Source organism: Balaenoptera acutorostrata, chromosome 2 (genome assembly GCF_949987535.1).
Source record: "Balaenoptera acutorostrata chromosome 2, mBalAcu1.1, whole genome shotgun sequence".
In the NCBI taxonomy this organism is placed as follows: Eukaryota; Metazoa; Chordata; class Mammalia; order Artiodactyla; family Balaenopteridae; genus Balaenoptera; species Balaenoptera acutorostrata.
This window is the reverse complement of record NC_080065.1, coordinates 176,420,483-176,442,255: the sequence shown is the minus strand read 5'-3', so window position 1 is coordinate 176,442,255 and position 21,773 is coordinate 176,420,483. Positions and strand designations below refer to the sequence as shown.

Below are 21,773 nucleotides of genomic sequence, written 5' to 3'. Positions count from 1 at the left end.
TGTGTCCTCCAGCTCCAACACAAACTGTTTGCATGGGAAGTCTCCCTCTATGACCCGATTCAGCACACACAAGAGAAAACTGTGGGCGACAGACCCAACGTCCTAACGAACTTGAGTTAATTAATGCTAAGGAAGAAAAGAGGCGCCCTCGCTCTGTTGAATCACGGTTCACTAGCCCTTTCAGTTTGCTGTGGGTGGAGGAAAAAAAAAAAGAGGCTTTTTGGTTCAAATATTTTTGGGGGGCGAAGGGAAAACAAAAACACCGCAGAAGGGCCGTGGAGGGCGAAGCTGTCAGTACCTGCCCAAAGGAGCAGAGGCAAGAGCGGCCAAGCGTTCTCCCTCAAGCTTCTGGCCTGAATGGTGCTAGAAAGGCCAAGAAGGGGAAAGAAAAGGAAGGGGATTATCAACTGATTGCGGGCCTGTTCAAATTAATCGCTCCAAAAAATTATACTGTCAGACTGTAAGATACATACATATACATACATATTTTTTTTAAAAACCCAAACCCAACAATTTGATTTCATCAGAGCCGTGAAAATGTTTTAACAGTGCAGAAAACCGAAGTATGGATGGCACAAGTACAAAAAATTTAAGTGTGCAGAAAAAAAGAAGAGGTGGTAATGGGGAGGGGGAGAACAGCTGCAATTTTGCTTTCCAGATGTTGACAGCAAAATGTAATTGGCATGTAACTTCTTCCTTACCAATTTTTATCCTTTGGTCCTGAGACGTTAAAATCCTACAGCTAAACCTAAGTCTGCAGGTGGTTTCCAGGCACTCCGCACACGTGGAAGAAGGAAGCCTCATGGGCCACATGCCTGAGAGGTTTTTTATCAGCCCACTAATTTTTACAAGCCCTCCCACCATTCCTTAGTGGAGAGGCCTGAGCAAAGCAGGCTGGAGAACTTTCTTATTTAAATAATAATAATCATTATTATTATTTTGTAACCCTCGGCCTTTACTTTTGAGGCTGTGCCTTCCTTTTTAAAAAATAAACTTTTTAACTCAAGTGTGGCACACAGAAAGAAAGCACACAGTTCTAAGTCTTCCACTCGATACATTTTCACAAAGTGAACACACCTGTGTACCTCCACCCAGATTAAGAAACAGAACATTTTCAGTACCGCTCAAGGGGCCTTGAGTTTTTCAACTACAGAGTTCTCATAATTCATATGCCTTAGAAATAGCTCCAGCCCACACCAGCAGCCTCAAATTTGAGCACCTATGTATACACGCACGTTACAGAGCCAAGTGCACTACTCATGTGACCACAAAAATTCGTAGTGAAAAGAAGCCCCTTGAATCCTCACTGCTGCAGACGGGTTTCTGCGCCTCTGTCTGTCTGTCCGTCTCTCTCTGTGCTTGCCCAACTCTGATCCCATAAACAGGGCAACCAACTATGCAGCCGGGTTAGTGGACAAGCAGGGCAAGTGTGGGAGACAAACTGGGCCCACCGAGCTGAAAGCCAAACAGCCATAGTGACTGAAGGGAGTAAGCAGACAGGGACTGGGGGGCCCTGATATTCGGCGGTCATGAAGGAAAAGTGGCTCTGCAGAGGCAGGGGTTCCTGAAGGGTGAATGAGCACCCATCAGGACAAGCTCTCCTCATCCCTGTCCAAAAGAGCCTTGCAGGGAGAGGAAGGGAGTAGCAGTGGCAGAAGGGGGCCTAGAGAGTGAGGGGGTCCTGGGGTGGAGCTGCCGCGGGAAGGGAGGCCCAACTCTGCTGCATCTGCCTCCCTCTTTCCCTGGCTCCAGCCCCAGCTGGCTCCCCCCTCACTTTCACTCACACTAAATTTACTTTAAAATTTTAAAATTAAATTTTAAAAAAAGCAGGAAAGAGAAAGCACTGAAGGCAAAATACCTCCCACAATATCTTTCCAAGGGGGGAAAAAAGTTTCTGCTTATGTAAAAAAAAAAAAAAAAAAAAGAATGCAAGGGATCGCTGAAAAGTCTAAGCACCGAATAACAAGGTAAATAAAACAGGAACCCATTTAATTAAAAACACCTGAAGCAAATAAATAAGTAACTCCCTTTGCAATGCGAAGCCACTGCACATCCACTGGTGCCTGGGGCACAAGCCCCTACCCCCAATTTCTTGCCCACTTTCCCCTTTCTTTTCTCGAGGGAGCTGCGTCTTCCCCAAGCACCACCAAAGCCTCTTTTCCTTTCAAGCCCGTCCACCCAACACCTGGGGGAATGACCAGGACAGTGGCTCAGCCTCCCACCAGCCTGGAGCAAACCTCTGCAGCCCTGATGAAATGTTTCTTCTTCTATTCCTACATCTCCCTAGTCTGTGCCCACCACTGGCCCTGGACCCTGCTCTCCTGCCCCAAATCTAGGCCCTGTGGGTAGTGGCACCATCCTGGGGCTGGATGCCAGCCCCAGCCCAAGTAGACAGCTCTCTCCCCTACCAAGGGCACGGGGCTGCAAAGGCAGGCTCTCGAGGACCGAATTTTCTCTTCCTATTGTATATGAGGCTGGGAAGAAAGAACTGTTCAGCTTAATTTAAAATATGACAAGGGATCTGAGCTCTCTGAGGCTTCGATCTTTAGAAATACTGGATTACTTGATCCTTTTTTTGGGGGGGGTGCAGGGTAGGCGGCGAGACTGTGCATCTGAGACCCCACACCCGCCAGCCACCGGGTTTGACTCTCCCACCAGCCGACCGCCAGGGAAACGCGCCCTCGGCTGGCACGGGGGTACCAGAGCCCGGCTCCTTTCTTCCTTTCTTTCTTTTTTAAATCGCTCTAGCGAAAACCAGGCAGTGGGTCAGGGCCCAGAGGCGGGGGAGGGAAGAGGAGAGGGTTGTCTCTGAAAGAGGGGGGAAAAAAGGAAAGCGAGCCTCCAACTCCGGGAGAAGAACGGCCGCCGCGGCAAGTTTCCCGGCTTGTGCCAGTTTGGGGATTTGCGAATCAAACCGGAGCGGAGGGAAGGCGATTGAGAAAAAAAGCCCGCATTAAAACTAACCAGCTTTGCCTAAAAGTGCGCTTTCCACCCTTAAATAAGACAATACTGAGAGGAGAGGAGAGGCGAATTATTTCGCACTCTTTAATTATTCCAATGCTTAGCATTATTAAAGAAAAAAAAAACCACACACATTAGCCAATGATATATTCTAACCCTCAACAAAGCTGGTATTTTTCTCTGATTACAGACTTTGCGGTGGCAAACCCGGGCTCCGACGACAGAGGCAGTGCAGAAGCGCGCTCCTAAATGAGACACAATTTTATTAAAATCATGATAATTCCTCGTATTTCTATAGCGCCTTTTCAGGGGCAGAGATCCCAGGTGCCCCATGCCGGTTCTACCAGGGAACCGGCGACCAAAAGCTCAGTCGCCAAGCAGGCGAGGCTCGAGCTCCACGGACAGCCGACATGTATTTTTTTCCTTTCTTTTTTTTTAAATGCCTGTTTCCATTATCCAGCCTCTGTCTCACGTTAAGAAAAAGGAAAAAAAAAAGTACAAAAACTCCTTACAATTTTTAAAATAATTTTTTTAAAGAAGAGGGAAAAGATGACCCGAAAAATAAAGGGGGGAAAGGGGAGCTAAGTGTGGTCTGGGAGCCTGAGGGGAGTGGATGCGACTGGGGTGGGGCGCCTCCCATCCCATCGAGGGTGCCGAGCGCCGTGTCAACCGCTGCCCCGGGTCACCTCCCCAGTCGCAGCTGGAGCGGGCTGAGTCATCCGCACGTGGAAAAGGAAAAGGACCTAACACCATCAAAGCGCCCTTAAGTGTTTCAGGTGATGAGAAGTCGGGTTTATGACTGGCTTCCGAGGGGCAGATCTGGAGGCCCCTGAGTGCTTTCTCTGAACGCCCGGGGGCTGCTCGAGCTCCGGAGGTAGACTTGGGGGGGACGCCTCTTCCAGCACTAGCCTCCCTCGCCAACAGGTTAAGTCGGACCCACTCGGCGCACACGTTCTTTTTCCTCTTTTCCATCCTCTCCCCCGGCCTGCCCAGAAGAAGTGCTGCAAAATGGCTGGTAGCAATGGGTGGAGAGGCCTTAGCGCCCCAAATTCAAGAAGTCAGCGCCGAGGGAAGGCGGTGTCGATCAGAGGATATCTGAGGGGGAAATTTTTTATAAAGGTTCTTAGAAGCTGCGCAACTCCCGCGTCCTGAGGGCGGAAAAGAGGGAAAGGGAAAGCGCATTTTCTAACACTTAGTCACATTTCTTCCCTGTGCTCGCTGGAGGCCAAACGCCCCCAAACCCAGCCAACCCTTGAAACAAACAAAATGCTCCCCTGGTAAATTTCCCCGCCCTTATTCACACACAAGAAAAGAGGCGACTTGGGGAGAAATGGGGAGGCTCTTCCGAGGCTAGGGGTCTGGAGGCCGAGACGCGCACGAGGGATTCTCTCTCCGTAAGGACGCCCCAAAGTTACCCTCAAGATTCTGGGGGCCGTAAAGCTCAAAAAGTCCCTCGAGCAGCCAAAGAACAGGAATCATTAACATCGCATTCTTCCCAAAGCCCTCTCGTTATCCCCTGTCGGGTATCAAGATGGCACAGGAGTAAGGACACTGAGGAAACGGCGGCCCGGAACCCCACGCCGCGCGCCTGGTGAAGGGACCGAACCCGCCTCGAGGCCAAAACGCCGCCATTTGAGCCCCTTCTGGCGCAGGCCTCTGGTGCTGCAAATGGCGAATGTCCCAGAACGCGAACCAGCCCGGCCCTCGACGCCCGCACCGGGTTACTTTTTGCGGGGTCGCGGGGAGGGGTTGGGCCGCGCCGGGGCTAGAGGGAGCCGCGCCTGCGCAGTGCGGGGTCCGAAAGGCCGCCACAGACCCCTTCGGGGTCTAGTTGGCATCATTCTGGTGCTTCTGGCTGCGACGCAAACGGCCCAAGGCCTCGCCTGTCGCCGCTGCTCCTTCACACCCGTTCCCGGTTTCCCCTCACCTGCCCGCGGGGGCAGTGGTCCTCACTCCTCATTCAACGCCTGGAGCCGTTCCGCCTGCCGAGCGACACAACCTTGTGCCACAGGCGCTTTCCACATCCGGGGCTTCAACGCACCGCTTCCCGCCTTTTCGCCTCGGCGCACGCGCACGCCCGACTTTGAGCCCTGGCCCTCAAATGCCCTCGGGTCCCGGCCGTCCGCACCTTGGAGGGCTATGCTGTCCCCTTCTACCCGGTGGTGCGCGTTGCAAGTGACAACGACAGTCAGCACCCAAGTTCCGCGCGTGGAAAACACCCAGCTCTCCCCTTGCCTGAGCCCAGGGGAGGCCTCCCCACGACCCCCACCCACCTATGTTGCCCCCCAAGCCAAGCGTGAGCCAATTGCAGCGGGTCGGGGAAATGTCACGCACGAAAAGAATACCCGGGAGGTGACAATGAAACGAGTCGCAGGCGGCGGGAGCCTGGCGAGGGGCATACGCTGGGGCTAGCACACGGGCACCGGCTGCACGGCTCCGCCGGAATTTCCACAAACACACGCGGACTGGGGGGCTTCAGGGCGACGTGGGGGACGGTCTGGATCCTCCCCTCGGGGCGCTCTGGAGAAGGCACGGAAGTTGATCTTTCTTCGGCCGGGCGGGGGCATCCGGAGCGCTTTGGTTGGGCAGTGGGGCCGTCTAGGAAGTCTTGGGACGCCCTCCCCCCACCTCCGTTCAGCGAGGCGCTTCTATTTTAAGACATCTCCCATCCCTCCAAAACCCACCCACACTCGCTCCTGAGGTCCACGGTGCTCACAGGGAACCCGCCTCCAAGCCCCGGGCGCACCTGAGGGAAAGACCAGGAGGGCTGGTAGCGCGCGGCCTGAGCTGCCAAGCTGGACTCAGGGGGGCAAATGGAAGTTTCGCCCGAGAAGGGGGGGGGCATTAAATGGTCTCTTTGTGGAGAGGAATTGCAGGCCGTCACTCAGGATTAATTTAAGCAGCAACAGCAAACACACCAAAAAGCAATGTCTCGCCGCCAGCACCCACCCCCGCGATTGTGTCTCGGGGAGGGCTTGGGGATTCGGTGATGTAGCTCGGCCTTTCGTGGGAAGGGGGGTCCCTAGCCTTTAAGAACGAGGGGCGTCCACAGTGGGAAGGGAGGATGCTGCTCCCGCCTCGCCCCACGTCCCTGCTTGGAGAAATGGGGTTTTTTGCAGGTTTGGGAAGAAGCTGAATAGGGATGGTAAAACCCAAGTATAAACGTGGAGCGGGAATGGGGGGAGGTTCTTACATATAAGAAATATATATATAAAGGTACACATTTCCAATATAAATATAGCACATGCAGGGGCGCCACTGGGCAACAGTTCTGGGGCGTCTTACCTGCGCCCCAGGGACATTTGGGGAGGCGGGTGTTCTAAGAGAGATGGGGGCGGTGGGAATTAGGCCTCCGATTCCCAGTCCCCTCCCCCCAAAACCTGAATGCGGTTTTGCAGCCAGGTGCCCTGGGCGGCCTGGCAGGTGTGCAGCTCACGTGAAATACACGCGTGTGCAGACTGGGGAGGTGTGTGCCCGCGTGGGCCTGGAGCCACATGCGTGGGCACCGGCAGTTCCTGCAGGCTCACCTAAGCCCGGGACCCCCGTGGGGACGCAGGGCAGTACCAGCGCTCAGAACCCCGGTGAGGATGCAAGCAAGAGCGCATGTGTGTGTGGGGTGTGTGTGTGTGTGTGTGTGTGTGTGCACGCGCGCGCGCCGTGACCCCATCTGAGGTTGGGAAAGGGTATTATTTATGGGGGGGGTGTGCTCCCAGCAGTCCCATTGGGGCGTGAGGCCCGTGTATGCGTATAAGCTGGCGGTGCCTGGGATCCCGGTCGGGGGCGCCTGGCTAGGGCACGCTGGCGACCGGGGTCTGAGCCCCCGTGCAGGAGCGTGCTTACGTGCAGTGCGCGCGGCCGAGTGTCCACTGGGGTGTTGGACCTGGGAGTGCGCCCGCCCGGGTGCCCCGTCGGGGCCGATGCGCCGGGGTGTGCGCATGTGCTTGCCCTAAGGGTAGCCACGTGCGCCCGGGCCGCCGTCGCCGCCACGCCGAGCCAGGATTTGGCCCCTGGGCGGGCCAGGGGGCAGGGCCCGCCGCCGCCCGGCGGGTCTCAGCGGGATGTCGTTGGAGCGGTGTTGGTTTTGGCCGTGGCAGCGCTAATGGGGGAAGCCCCGGGGAGCCGGGCGGGGGTGGGGTGGGGGTGGTGGAACAAAGAAGGGGAAAGCGAGCTGCAGTGGAGGAGGAAGCGCCCTGGAATGCGGAGGGCCCTGGGGAGTAGGGGTACAGGGCAGCCCGAGTCTCCCGGGCATGGTTTGGGCCGAGGGACTTGCCTGGCAGCCTAGGGCTTGCCACTCCCACCCCCAACTGTGGATGGAGACAGAGGTTTTGAAGACCCAGGACTTCTCTGCCTTCCAGAACCCTGGCCCCAGCCAAAGGCTCCTACACATGGAATCCAGCAGAACCGCAGGCTGCAGCCACCGCGGTCCACAAGGAGCAAAGTAACATTTGGGCTGGAGGGCATGGCTCACATTTCCTCAGGTGAAGGCAGACAGTTTGAGCCCTCTTACGCAAGGGGCAGGAGGCCCCTTCCCCTGTTTCTTGGCTGGGCTGCTTAGAACCTCAGTTTTTCCCATCTGGGGAATGGGAAGGGAACTCCCATGGGGGGGCCAGAATGGGGAGTCTCAGTTGGATAGGAGTGGGTTGAAAAGCAGTGAGATCTGTTTAAATCTTGCTTGCCCCTGGGGGCCTGGCTGAGTAATTCCTGCCACCCCACTTCTAGCCTCATGACCTTGGCAGTTGACCTTCTGGCCTGTTTCCTCATCTGTAAAGCAGGTTACTCATACCTGCCTTATGCTGAGAGGGTTACAGGAGGTCACGTGCACCCGCCCACCCACTGCCCAGGCATAATTGCTCTGGAGTTGGTAGCTGTTATTTTTATTGTGAGGAGTCTATGGCTGTGACAAGCTGTGACGCTTGGTGTGATCGCGTGAGGCTGGCTGTGTGTGTGACTGTGCCGCTGTGTGTGTGTGCGTGTGTGTGACAGGTTGTGTGTGAGACTGTGCGTGGACGACAGATTGTGCCGGTGTGCGGCGGTGCCTGTGACAGGCTGTCACTGCGCGACAGACTGCGGGTGGCGGGGTGTTGCGGGTACCGACTGTGAGTGGAGATGAAGCGGTGTGTGGGGCTGGGACCAGGGGACCCCCATAAACCTATCTCAGTGAGGGTCTAGCTGACAGTGAGATGGGGAGGCTCTCGGGGCCTGGGGGCGGGTCAGTCCGGTGTCCTGTCCAGCCTTGGCCTTTCTACTGTCCAGCAGGATCCCGTCTGCTTACAAACCTCAGGAGGGGATGGTTCAGAGGGACCCTATGATGGATCTTCCCCCTCCCACATTGTGTCAGCTCAGATGCCCACCCCCCAGCTTCTTGCCTGAGTTTGGGGAACTCCAGGAGGGTCATCAGGGACCTCAGGGCATGGAGGACCCCAGGCCTGTCTGGCTTCGGTGAGGGACACACACCCCAAGCCTGTTTCCCACGATTTCCCTGAGCTCCAGGCCTGGGCAGGGCTGCTGGAGACCCAGAGAAGGAGGGATTTAGGGAAAGATCAAGAAAAGCCAGGAGAGAAATGGAGGGAGCGGTGAGAAAAACAGAGACTTCCCTGGGAACTGGCAAACCTAGAGTTTCTTGAGGTCGGGGTCTCCAGTCAGGGTGGACACCCATCAGGTTTGCAGAAATGCCAGCTGACACCTATGAGCACTGCTTGTACCCCAGGCCTCATGCTCAGACCCCGCTATTAGGGACTCACTCCTCCCTTCAACGATTCCAACCCAGGCACTCTTCTCATCAGTGTGGGATTCTGCTTCTTACACCCTCTGGGCCCAGTGCCTCCTTCTACAGTTGGAGAAACTGAGGCTGAGAAAGGGGAGGGGACCCATCTGAGCACCCACTCATGCCCACGAGACCTGAGAATGCAGGACTCCAGGCTTCGTGGCCATGCACTTTCCCAGTGTGGAAAAACCTCACCAGCTGGAAAAACCCCAGGGCCTGTGGGCTGGGGGCAGCACACTCCAAACCCTTCCCTCCCCCCTGGGTGTGTCAGTATGTGTGTGTTGTGTGTGTTATCAGTGAGCGCTATGGTCCTTGCCTGTCATGTGTCTGGTGTCGCAAGCTACAGCATGATGTGTGTGTCCCTCTGCCGGTGCGGGCCTCTGTGTGTCTATGTGTCCATTCAGGGCCAGCCCCTGCCAGAGAGAGGGGAGAAGCGTCGAAGCACCCCCCCACCCCACCCACCACCCCCCCCCTCGAAAGTGTGTCTTTGATACTTGCAGCCTCGGCAGCGAAAAACAAGTTTCCACAGGGCCGCCTTGGGCTGAGGCCAGGCCGTCCTCAAATAACATTTGAAGTTACTTAGCAAACTTTGTTTAGTGCCGAGAGAGGCGGGCAGCGAGCTGGGGTGGGGGGGGCAGTAAACCGGTTCCTCCGAAGTCCCTTGTCCCTCTGGGGGCACGAGTGCCCAACGTGGGGCTTGATTTCCCCCACCCCTGGCTCTGGGCGGGGGAAACAGAAAACTTGAAGTCCTGGGGATGGGGGTGACTTGGGGGAGGAAGGGTTGGAGCACCCTACAAATGAAGCCTTGCTTTTCCCAGTCCAGACCCCCGGCTTGGACAGAAATGCCCACCTGGTCTCCCAGTGGCCCAGAGGCTGACACGAGGCCCCGGGGCCGGTCAGAAATGGAAGAGTCTGCACTTCTCCGCCACCCCCTTTCTGCAGCCCAGCTCTGCCAACCTCGAGGCTGGTTGCACGAGCTGGCTCGAAGCATGTTTCCCCCTCCAGACACACACTCACACAAGCACCCAGAAATCCCCCCTCATGCCCATATGCTCGGCCCCCCAAACTCTCTCTTCCAGGGTCCCAGCCCCAGGCAGCAGAGGCCAGAGAGCCAGCAATGGCGGGTTTGGAAGTGAGGTTGGCGCCTATGGGAGGGGGAGGGGGAGGAGATGCCAAAAATGGTGAGCCATTACAGGCAAGCAGGCGAGAGAGGGAGGAAGTGAGCAGGGAAGATGGAAGCCAGGCGGGCATCCTCGCCGAGCTCCAGGATGCAAAGGGGCAGCGGGAAAAGCAGCCCGGGCCCTTCCAAGGAGTAGGCATGGGGGACAAGCCCCAGGTGGCACGGGGCGGACAGGGGGCCGGGAGGTGCCCAGCGTTCCCCCACCCCCACCCCAAGCTTCAAGATGGAGACTGGCAGCAGCAGCCGCTCGGCTCTGCCCAGGCATGGGGTGGGGGTGGGGGGCAGGCAGGGTGCCAAACCAAATGCCACCAGGCTGGGCACGATGGTTGCCAGCCAGCAGTGCCTACCCCACTAGCCCCAGCCCAGAGCCCTCACACCTGGAGCTCTGGGGGTGGAGGGAGATGGGGACCTAGTTGGGAATCGGGGGTCCAGCAGACAAAGCCAGGTCCCCTCAAGCCCTGGGCAGGTCCCCAAGACCCTACAAAGATGGCACGGCCTGGCACTGCCAGGGTGACAGGCTGGGGTAAAAATAAACTGGACCCGCCCCAAGGGAGCTAAATTGAGGGGCCCAGGTGGAAGTGCCACTCCGGGCCACCAGCTGCCCCAGCCCCACCCCCCAGCTCAGAGCGGCACAGTTGAGAGTGCCCAGTGCCCATTGACGCCCAGTTTCTGTAGAGAAGAGGCGCCGGCCATCTTGTCCCCAGGTCTTAGGCGGGCAGCATACGGTGTATGCACAAGTACGGATAATGGATGACCTCAGACTGCAGCAACAACAGGCTGTGCGTTCCGGGCAGACGGTGGGGGCAACCATGCTAAGTCACGTACCCCTGACCTCTGCACCGCCCCCTTGGAGAGGGCAAAGGGCCTGGGAGGCCGCACTTGAGCTGTGGCAGAGCAACAGAGTTGAAAGTCAACACCAAGCCACGAGGCCTCCCAGACCACCTCTGCTGAAACCACAGCTGCCCAGCACTTCCGAGGACCCTACTGTTCTCTTTTCCCCATAACATCTATCGCTGTCTCAAGTGCTGGACCCTCCCTCGTTTATCGGGTTCACGGTCTATCCTCCCACCGGGGCTGGCACCTCCACTGATTTTGCTCCTTGCCGAGCCCCCAGGGCCTAGAACAGGGCCTGGCACCCAGGAAGTGCTTAACAAATATTTGTGGAAGGAATGCACAGGCCCCTGGCTGCACCCCCACCACGAGGGCTTCGGCTAGGTGCCCAGCAATGTGTGGGAGAGGGTGTTGGGCCCTGCCAGGAAGGTGAGGGCAAGCCTGGCCAGTGGGTGTGCAGAGGGGATGAGATAACCATCCACTCTCATTCTGAGCCCTGGACAGAAAAAGATCTGAAGGTCAGAGCAGTAAGGACGGTTCAAGGGCCAACAGCTGGGACATACTTCAAATGGGGGTATGGAGGCCTAGAGGCCCACTCCGAAATTTGGTAAAGGCCAGAGAATAAGCTGCATTTTTGTCCCATCAGTAGGATTTAGGATGGTGGCGATCAGAGAAGAGGCTCAGGCTCCACCACTTTCTAGCCCTTGGCCTTGTCCCAGGGTGCTTCTTCTCTGAGTCTCAGTTTTTCATCTATAAAATCAAGCATTTACTTCACATCAAGCATTGTTTTAAAGGACTCTGGATAAGCCAACTCCTCTCTGATCCTTACCACAACCCTGTGAGAGGAAACTGAGGCCCAGAGACGTTGAGCGACTTGCCCAAGGTCACACAGCTAGTGAGTAGCAGAGCCAGGATTCAAACCCAGGAAGTTGGCTCAGAGGCCCCATTCTCCTAATAATGTCCAAATGTCCCAAATGCCAACAGTGCCAAAGTGGAGAAACCCTGCCCTAATATACTGTCAGACACACACATGGGCACAGCTAACCCTTGCCACACCCGCCTCATGTGGAAGGATTCAGGGAGACAAGCTAGGAAGGCACTCAGCACAGGTCGAGACACAGCGAGCACACAGCACACTTTGGCCATTGCTATGATTTTTAGGACAAACACTCATTCACTTATTATCCTACAAAACACTTTCTTCCTGTATGATTCCACCAGTCGTATTTCTCCAGAGTCAGAAATGAGGAGTCAACGGCCAGAGGATTAATGAGACAGCCACACGGAGGACAAGAGTCTTAGAGGTCAGCCTCGCCTACCATCCTGGACTGTCTCGATGGCTGCCAGAAGCAAGACTGTGAGACGGGGGCCCCTAGCCGCTGGGCCCAGAAGGCCAGGGTGTCCTGGGCATGGGTGGGCATGTGGCCTCCCAGGAGTATCCCCCAGGCCTCTACAAACCAGCACAGGGACTCAGAGCTCCCAGTTCCCTCAGGAGAGGCTGGGGTGGTTGGATCTGCTGCTCAAAGACGGCCAGCAAGTAGAGGGGAGGTAAAAGGAGGGCAGGTCTCGCCTCTCAGGTGCCATTTCCAAGCAGGGCCAGGTGTGGCCCAGGTGTGAATGGGTGTGTGGGTGTGACCCTCGTCCCTGTGTGCTGGAGCAACATGGGATTGTGTACATGCCACACCATTTGCACCTGGGCTTGTGTGTGTGTGTGTGTGTGAGAGGTGGGGGGCCCTGCATTTGTGACAAAACCTGGGTCCTACTAAGCAAGACACTGTGAGATACTGTGTCAGCCGGACTCTTGTCCGTGTGTGTGTGCGCGCAGTGGGTGTCAGGGGCTAGCTGGGCCCGTGCGTGTAACTGTTGACATTGGGGGCTGGACGATTACGTGTGGTTGGGGCCGTCCTGTGCACTGTGGGGTATTGGGCAGCACCCCTGGCTTCCACCCACTAGGTGCCAGTGGCAAACCCCCCTCCAGGTGCGACAACCAAATGCTCCCAGACATCGCCAGGTGTGTGTGTATCACCATGTGTCTGACAGTGTCACTGTGTGCGTGTGCCGTGTGCTTCTCACCACGTGTCTGTGGGGCCGTGAGCTCCTGTGTGTTGGGCGGTGGCAGTGCCTGTGTCTGCGCCGTGTGTCTCACGGTGTGTTACCGTGTGACCGTGTGTGCCCCAGGGTCTGCACCCATGTGTGTGTCCCTGCGTGTGGAGCACGAGCCGCTGTGTTCAGTGTGGCGGGCATCCCTAGGTGTCTGGGTGCGAAGGCGAGCCTGTGTGTGGGAACGCCTGTGTCTGTGTGCTCCTGTGTGCTGTGCCAGGGTGTGCCGTGCCTGTGTGACAGCGTGATTCTTTGTGCCTGTGTGTGCCAATGAGAGTGTGCGACTTTGTGTGAGATGGACCCGGAATAAACCCCCGAGATGATTCTACTGAAGCCGATATTTGGACGGACCCTCCTGGATGATTCGCCCCCCACCCCCAGCTCCTGGCTGCCCCGGACTGAAAGCCGCTTCCTGGGGCCAAGGGGGTGAGGTGCGCCTCTGAGCTGCCCCTTACTCCAGCTTGGCTCCTGCGGATTCAGGTGGGGACAGACCCCCCCACCCCGGCCCTTGCCCGATCTGTGCCAGGAAGGCTGGCCCCGAGCTTTCAACCAAGGAAGCAGGGTCCTCGGCGGCGGTGGTGGCACTGCCCCCTACCCACTGCTGGCCACCAACCCCAGCTTCCCTCAGGGTGGGGCCCGGTGGGGGGAGAGCTCCCCAGTGCAACCCCGGCTTCCGATTGGCTATGGAGCGCCGCAGTGCCCGCCACCCGCCTCCCCCTCCCCGCTGGCGCAGCCACATCGGTAGTGATGGCAAACGCAGCTCGGCGTTCTGGGCACAGCTGCGCCTCACAGAGGCCTGCCAGCCCCACCAGAAGCCAGACACCCCAGCTCTGTGCCCCCGACCCCTCCCCAGCCGGCCGCCCGCCCAGCCGGGCAGCATGGTCACCCCGGCCACCGCTCTCTCGGGCTGCCAGGCCCAGTCCACCCAGCCCCCTCGCCCACCAGGCCTGTGCCCCCTTGGCCAAGCCCGCTTGGGGGCCCAGGCCCCTGCATGCGGCCACTCCCGCCCTCAGAGGGGCTCCTCCAGAGGGGGGGGAGGCAGCAAGGAAGGGGGGCGGGGAAGGGGGGAGCTAGCCCTTCTTTTAGTGAACGCGCCCAGAGCTGGAGCCAAAAATCGAGGAGGAGAGATATTCAGACAGAGCCAAGATGCGTTTGGCAGGAGGAGAGAGAGAGAGGGAGAGAGGGAGCGGGAGGAGGGGAAGAGAGAGGGAGGAAAGAGAGGGGGGCGGGGGAAAACAGGGAGGGGGCCTCAGTTTCCAAATCCGTGCTCTCAGAGCCTCGGAGGGACAGCGGGCAGCACGGAGGTGTGGGACCTGGAGCAGGCTTGGCCGCTGGGGACGGTAGGGGGCGGTGGGCTCTGGCCCACAGAGACAGCCGGACACCCCAGCTGGCCAGGCCAGGACGGACACAGGCAGAAGCCAAGATCAATGTGCGCAGGGCAGACAGAGGGAGGCCTGTGGGCGGCCCAAACACACACCCGCACCTCGCCACACAACGGGCTTCTGTCCATGCCGGGCCAGGGGCACGGGTGGGGCCCACAGCAGGGCCACCATGGCCGCCCGACCTCATGGGAAGCCTCGAAGAAGCCAGCCTGCTCCCAGACACTAGCTTGGCCGCCATGGTGGGCACTTCCCAAGGTGCCAAGAGGCCAAGGGAGGCCAGGGAGAGGGGCCCATGTGGTGAAACACACATTGATGGTCACAGGGACAAGCCCAGGACGCACAATGCCATGGGGACGATACCTGTAGGCGCACGCATTGACACAGGTATGTCAACACAAACAGGCCGCCATGCACGGTAAGGCACACGGATACACCGCTTGTCATGACGATCAGACACCCAGAGGATTCGATGATTTGTTTAGTGACATACCACAGCGGCACCGTGACACAAAGACCACATCAGGTATCCCGATACACATGGTGACACACACCACCAACCCGTCACCCGAATACACAGAGACGGAGCTTGGGATGGCCCTCAGAGACACCAGGCAGCATCCAGGCACATACCCTCCGGAGGGACACAGGGACATTTGGAAAGGGACCCACACACACGCAGAGCCACACTGCCGTCCTCGGGAAAATGGTGGCTCTAAGGCTCACCATGCCGACGAACACACATGCGAACCGGGGAGAACCCGGGGAGCTGCTCGGGGATGTCTCCCTTGGCCCCTTCGCCTCCACGGGGGTAGCAAAGTGCAGACACCCCCTCCTTTCCCCCACCTCAGCTAGGAGGGACAGGAGCCCCATCCTCAGCACTGTGTTGGAGGGAAGCACGGTTGTCCGGGCCTCCTCATCCTCTATCGGTCCAGCTGGAGGAAAGTGTGAGAACCCCACACTTGCACTTCAAGAGCAGAGGACAGGAATCAAGCAGACCAAAAAGGCCAGGCTCCCAGCAGGTTGGAAGTGGAAGCAGGTGGTCAGTGCCGGGGGGATTTCACTGTCAGCCACAGCTGCATGCCCACCCCTTGCACATACCTGAAACGCCCACTTGACCCTGCCAAGTGCCCACATAGGGTCCCACACATGCATCCTGTCCCCATGCTGGTCCCAGGTGACAATGCCCTGATGCAGATGCAGAAATGATTCTGGAGCCATGCAGACGTCCCTAAGGTCACCACTGGGACCCACTCAGATCTCTAGGCTCTTTGCCCCACTCACATTTGGGCACTCATGTGCACAGACACTCCTGCACATTCTGGCACAAGGCCTCAGAGCCCAGCCCCAAAGCGGGCCTGGTCAAGGTCAGGAAAAGGGCCAGGGCAGCCAAAGCCCCCAAGAATGGCATCTGGCCCCCACGGGGCAGCCCAGGCCTTGGCATTCTCCCTGCCCCCTCCCCGACCCCCACCATCACCTCTCCCTGCCTTGAACCCCTGCCGTCCCCTACTTGGCCTACAGGACCCCACCTAAGGGAAAACAGCTGGGCCATGAGCTGGCCTCTTTCCTTCCAAACTCTTCTCCTGCTTCCTCCTCCAGAAAGTCCATTTGGATTTCTTTGGTTGGGAGGTGCTTGACCCTGGCTTCCATCCCTCTGAAGCAGCCTACCCTCCGCTGGGAGGGCCCGGGGCTGGCCTAATGATGATAACCGAAATGACACATCATTCCTTTTCTTGAGCACATGCTATGTGCCAGGCATGACACTGAGCCTAATCACAGCATGAGAGGTAGGTACTATTATTGTCCATTTTGTTTTTTTAATTTTTATTTATTTATTTTTTTTATTGCCCATGTTACAGACCAAGAAAATCCTGTGTTTCAGGTCACAGAATGTAAGATGCAGAGCTGGAGCTCAAACTCTGCGCTGTCTTATTTGCAAAGTCTAACGCTCAACCTCTGCTCCCACAGCTCCACCTGGGAGCCCTTGAGGCCACACAAGACATTCTTGGCTGGGCCAGGACCCCTGGCTCCAGCCCCCAGAGAGAGGGGAGCCTCTTGCCCCCGTGTTAACTCAGCAGAGCCCTCGGCTCTGAGCTCAGTCTGTCCAAGCTCAACCTAACCCCAGGCATGGCCTACTCTGTCCCAGCTCGTGGCCACACACACCTCCCACCCCAGCAGTGGACATGAAGCAGGCAGGGCCAGAGCAGGCAGAAAATGCACCATATAAAGGAGGCCCCATGCTGGTGCCGGGACAGGGAGAAACAGCTTCACAGGGACAGAGGGGTGGCCACAGAGACCCAGGGAGAGAGCTGGGGGGGCATCAGGGAGGCCCCAGTCCATCCCCCTCCCCTGAAGGAGTGTGTATGTGGCTGCGTGGAAACAAGGGTACGTGAACATTCCACTGCTCCCGTGGGGCCGTGTGGCAGGGAATGTCGGCGAACATGCGTGTCTGTATACACACCCAGGTAAGCCAACAGCCTTGTGTCTTGTGTAAAGGTATGTGCCCTTGGGTCTGTGTAAGTGTGGGGGTGAACACACACTTGAGTCAGCCTGTATTCGAATGTGTCTGGACGGTATCGCTGTGTCTCCGTGCGTTTATGTCGATATACATATCCCATCTCAAGGGGTTCGTGTGTGTGTGCCGGTGGGGAGAGAACACAGGTCCACCGTTTCCTGTGTCCCTAAGTTCGTCTGTCCATGGCCGAACTTGCTGTGTCTGGACATCAGCATAAACATGTCGTTCATGTCCTCATCTTGGCGGCAGTGGTGGTGTATGTGTGTGTCCACATCCTGTGTGCCGCTGTTTGTTAGGGGTGCGGGGCCATCCATCCACCCCTTTCCCCTCCACCGAGGACACAGGCCCATGGCTGCAGTGGGCTCAAGCAGCTCCAGCAAGCACCCCGCCCAGCCGCCCTGGATTTCGATGCTTTTTCCAGAAGGAGATTTCCCCCCACACCCGCCCTTCCCCCTCGCCCACAGTGCCTTTCCCCACCAGGGCCCCGCTGCTCCAAGCTCGTTCCTGCTCAATCATTTATTGACTTTAAAATCGAAGCCAATTCTGGTTTGAAAAAAAGAAGAGAGAGAGAAAGAGAGAGAGAGACACACACACACACACACACAGAGGCCAGAGAAGAGACAGAGTCCGAGACTCAGGGGGAGGGGGGGAGCAGAGATGGGGCCAGAACCAGAATCAGAGACAGGGAAAGACAAGGACAGTCAAAGATATAGGACAGAGAGACGGATGGAAAAGGGGCAGAGAGAGACAGAGATAGAGGAAAAGACAGAAACTGGCAGAGCAAACTATGGAAGCAGAAAGATTTATAAAAACAGACTAGCTCCCAGAAATGTGGCCGTCAGGAGGGGCAGGCTGGACCCTGCTAACCAGCCAACAGCAGCCGCCTACCCAGAGCTGAGGGGCTCAATCTAGCGAGTCCGTGCCCCCTTCTCTCCCCCCACGCCCTGGCATACTCAGGCCTGTGACACAGAGCTGAGCCCTTGCTCCCTTCGAAGGTGTCAGAGAGCCAAGCCCTGGCCATCACCCTGAGTCTGGGGGCTGCCCCAGCCTCTCCCTAGTCTTGTCACCAGTGGATCAGCTAGCATTTTCTTTCCCAGGGTCTGTGACATCTGAAGAGCCAAGTTCTCACCCAGGCCGAGGAGGAGGGTAGGCCAGGGAGCCGAGCTGGCGGCTGGTGGGCCAGGGGCCGCTCAAGCATGAGGTCTTGGTCCCACTAGGCCCCGAATACCAGCCACACCGGCCAAGCAAATGTGGCACCAAAGGCAGCCACAGCTCAGACCCAGGTAGGTGGGTAGGGTCGTCGTGCGGGGGCCCAAGATGGGGTGGCCGGCCAGTCAGAGGCACAGATATGAGGGTCCCCCACACTGTCATAGTGGCCAGAGTGCCTGCTCACACCTGCATGCACACCGTGATACATACGTGTGCATGTGCACCTCACCAACACATACTCACATCCTATACAGGAAGACCCTCACCCTGGGCCACACACATGTCCATACACACAGGGCTGCCCACGGCTGATCCACAAGGCCACAAGCAGACCCCCGAGATTGACTCACACACACACTTGCATCTGTGGATTCAAGAGTGTGGTGTGGGCATTCTGTTTGTTACGTGGGGGGGGCTGACACACACCCCTGACATACCCTCTAGCCCCTCGCCAATACCACACCCACATAGCAGCCATATTCACATGGACTCCCACTCCCAGCCTGGGCACACTTGGCACACAGCTGGCAAGGCTCAGACTGGCAAAGGGGACAATTAGGACCCAGGTCTGGCCTAGAGACTCCCCCCACAAACGCAGGCCCTCCTGGCAGGCAGGGCTAGGAAGCCCCCAGGTGTCGCCTCTGCGGAGTCTGGGATGCCAGCTATAGCGTGGCCCAGCAGACAGCGCTACCAGGGCTGCTGTGGGGCTCTGGGCAGCTTCTGTGCCCTCTCAGAGCCAGGAGCCACCACCGGAGAGGGTGGGGTGGCAGGGCAGGCATCCCCCGGGCCTTTGCTGCCTGCCGAGCGCAGTGCAGGGAACTTCGCTGGAGGCGGGACGCGCTTTCGCAGCGCGCCAAGGTCGGCACAGCGCCCGCGGCTGACCCGGCGGCGTGGCCCCAGCACTGTCGGCAGTGTCCGCGGCTCCCGCCAGCCCCTCCCGCCTCCGGGCAGCGGGACGGGATTCCCCAAACCCGCCTGGTCCACCGCGCGGCAGCCGGGGTCGTTGGGGCCGGAAAGTTTGCGCCGAGGAAAGTTTTTTTTTTTTTGGGGGGGGGGGGGGGCGCCGCGGCTGCGGCGTCCAGGGTCGGCGAAGAGGCGCGGCCAGGGCTGGCAGCCCGCCCGCCCCTCCCTCCCCTCCCCTGCCCCACAGAAATTTGGGAGCCCCGCCATTTTCTTAGCCCCGCTCCCATGTGAGGCCTGAACAAAGACTTTGGGGAGACGCCCGGGCTGCTCGGCCCGCCCGGGGCACCCCGGCGGCACGCAGGGGCCACCACCACGCACGCCGGCCGCTGCCACCCTCGGGAACCGCTGCGCCCGCCCCAGGGAGCGCCGCCAGACCCAGTCCCCGCACTGCGCCCTCGGGACCACCCCCTGCCACTCTGTCATCCCGCAAACACTGCCAGCGGCCACGCTGTCCGGGTGCACGCCACAGTCGCCCACAGGTCGGCGGGAGTCCCGCTGCCCACTGCACCCCAGTCGAGCGCGCGCGCGCGCACACACAGACACACACACACACACACACACACACAAACACGCACTCCCGCTCCGCGCTACAGGGGCAGCGCCACGCACGCAGCCGGCAGCCCCCGGAACCCCCGACAGGAGTCTGCCTCCTGGCCAGGGTCGCACGCGCACGGGGGCGCCCGCACGCGTGGCCGGACTCCCCACCGCACGGCTTGCACCCCTCGGCCGCCCGCGGACTCACTCCCCCCAGCCGCCGCGCGCCCCCTCCGCCCTCCCGCCCGCGCCGCCGGCCGGCCTCCTGCGCCCGCTCCCCTCCCGGGTCGCGCGGGGGCGGCGGCCGGTACCTGGGTGAGGCAGTACGGGGAGTACATAGCTGGGCTCCCGGGCGGGAGCGCGGCGGCCGGCCGCGGCGAGGGGAGGCCCGGCAGGCGGCGGCCGCGCTCGGGCTCCGGCTCTGGCTCGGTTCCTCCGGCCTCCGCCGCGCTGCGCCCGCCCGGCCCGCGGCCCCGCGCTCGGCCCGGCGCCGCTCCGCGCTCGCCGCTCGCAGGCTCGGCCCCGCCGGCTCCGGGGCCGCCGCCGCCGCCGCGCTCGCCGCTGCCTCTCGCGTCCGCCGCCGCAGCCGCCGCCGCGCGTCTACTCCATGCCGCCGCCGCTCGGCCGGTCACCCTCGCCCGCCGCCGCCGCCGCCGCCGCCGCCGCCGCCGCCGCCGCCGCCGCGCTGTGAAAGTGAAAGTTTAGACAAAGTTTGGAAGCGGCGCACTCCGGGGAGAGGGAGCGGGCGGGCGGCGCGGGCGAGAGGAGGGGCGCGGGGAGGGGCGGGGAGGGCGGGGGAGCGACGGCCGGCGCGCACACACACACACACAACACACACACATATGCACGCACACATGCACACACACACACACTCAGACACGCGCGCGCGGGGGCGCACGCCAACACGGCCACCCCGACACGTGCTGGCCCGCGTTCCAAAGCAGACACACGCTGACACGCAGTGAGGTTCGGAGCCCTCCATACATGTCACGTACAGAACGCATTGCCACACGTTCCACATTCCAACAAAGCACTCGCAGTCACCTACGCGCACACAGCATAGGCACACAACCCACACACATGCACCGACACCCCCCCACCAAGACTAGGAAAGCAACCCACAACCCACACATTGACATGCACACAGGGCCCACCATCACATGATACCCACACATATGCATTTCAACAACAAACCATGTTTAGACTCCCAGATACAGGTGGACACACTCCAATATGGGCCTCACACAGACACACACTGATACACACCAAGACACACACACCAGTGCATGCTGACATATACAGATTCATGCTGACACATTGACACTGGCATGATCACACAACCACATCCTCACACATTCCAGGCACACAACTCCTATACATAGACACCCAAATGCACATACAACACACGCACAAAGCTGCACCAAAACGGATGCACTAATGCACTGTCACACAAACACAAACCATCAGACACCAGGACATACATGCCAAACACAGGGAAAGCACTGACCCTGATACAAAGTGACACTGGCAGAGACAACAGCACACAGGAACACATACCACACACCTGATGCCCAGATGTACACAGGTATCACACACATACACCCAGGCCCCTCCCACGCCCCACTCCCAACACACACACACACACACACACACACACACACACACACACTTGTACTTGGCCCTGATCATGGACACACACACAAATCTAGCAAGGACCACACAGCCCAACCATCAGGGACAGAAATGGGCATTGAGGTCTCAGGTACATGTATTCACACCCCCTTGGGAGGCTCCATTCCCCTCATGCAGGCCCCTGGTCCCCCACTTCCAGAGCAAAGAGGAATGGGGGGAAAGGTTTGTGCTGAGGACCCTGGCATGGGGGCAAGGGGAGCCCTTAAGTGACCCCCAGGGTGGGCGGGGAGGTGGTGCCTGCAGCCCCCAGGCAGCTCCTGCTGAGGCAAAGCTCCCTCCTGCTGCCAGGTGCAGCCAGCACTTTCTCACCCTCCTGGGGCAAGAAGCTGTGGCAGTTCTCAGCTATGCATTGTCTGTTGGAGGGGTGTCGATGCCCAGGCGTGTGTGTATGTCCATGTGAAAATATGCCTGAGGGGATGTGTTCCTGGTCACATTGCATCTTTGAGGCAGGGTGGCCAGAGTTGTGTTCTTGGGAGTCTGGGTGGGTCCGGGTGTCCTCTGGGGGAAAGGAGGTGCAGGTCAGTGTATGTCCGTCTAGGAGTCTCTTTGAATGGGCCAGTGTGGTGTAGCAGTGATGCGGGTCTGGCTGTGTACCTGGGGTGTCTGTGAGTCAGAGGGTGAGTGTCTGCCAGGCTCTGTGCCTAG

At 59.0% G+C, this 21,773-nt stretch overlaps 1 protein-coding gene across 1 annotated transcript in view; it reads right to left on the bottom strand.

The window, feature by feature from the left end:
- Nucleotides 1–20,051, bottom strand: part of NFIX (nuclear factor I X) — a 95,867-nt gene extending 75,816 nt beyond the window's left edge. The window contains exon 1 of the mRNA XM_057540482.1: nt 19,748–20,051. Within this exon, the coding sequence (XP_057396465.1) occupies nt 19,748–19,774 (27 nt within the window). The 5' untranslated portion in view covers nt 19,775–20,051. The remainder of the gene's footprint in view (nt 1–19,747) is intronic.
- Between the last annotated feature and the right edge of the window lie 1,722 nt (nt 20,052–21,773).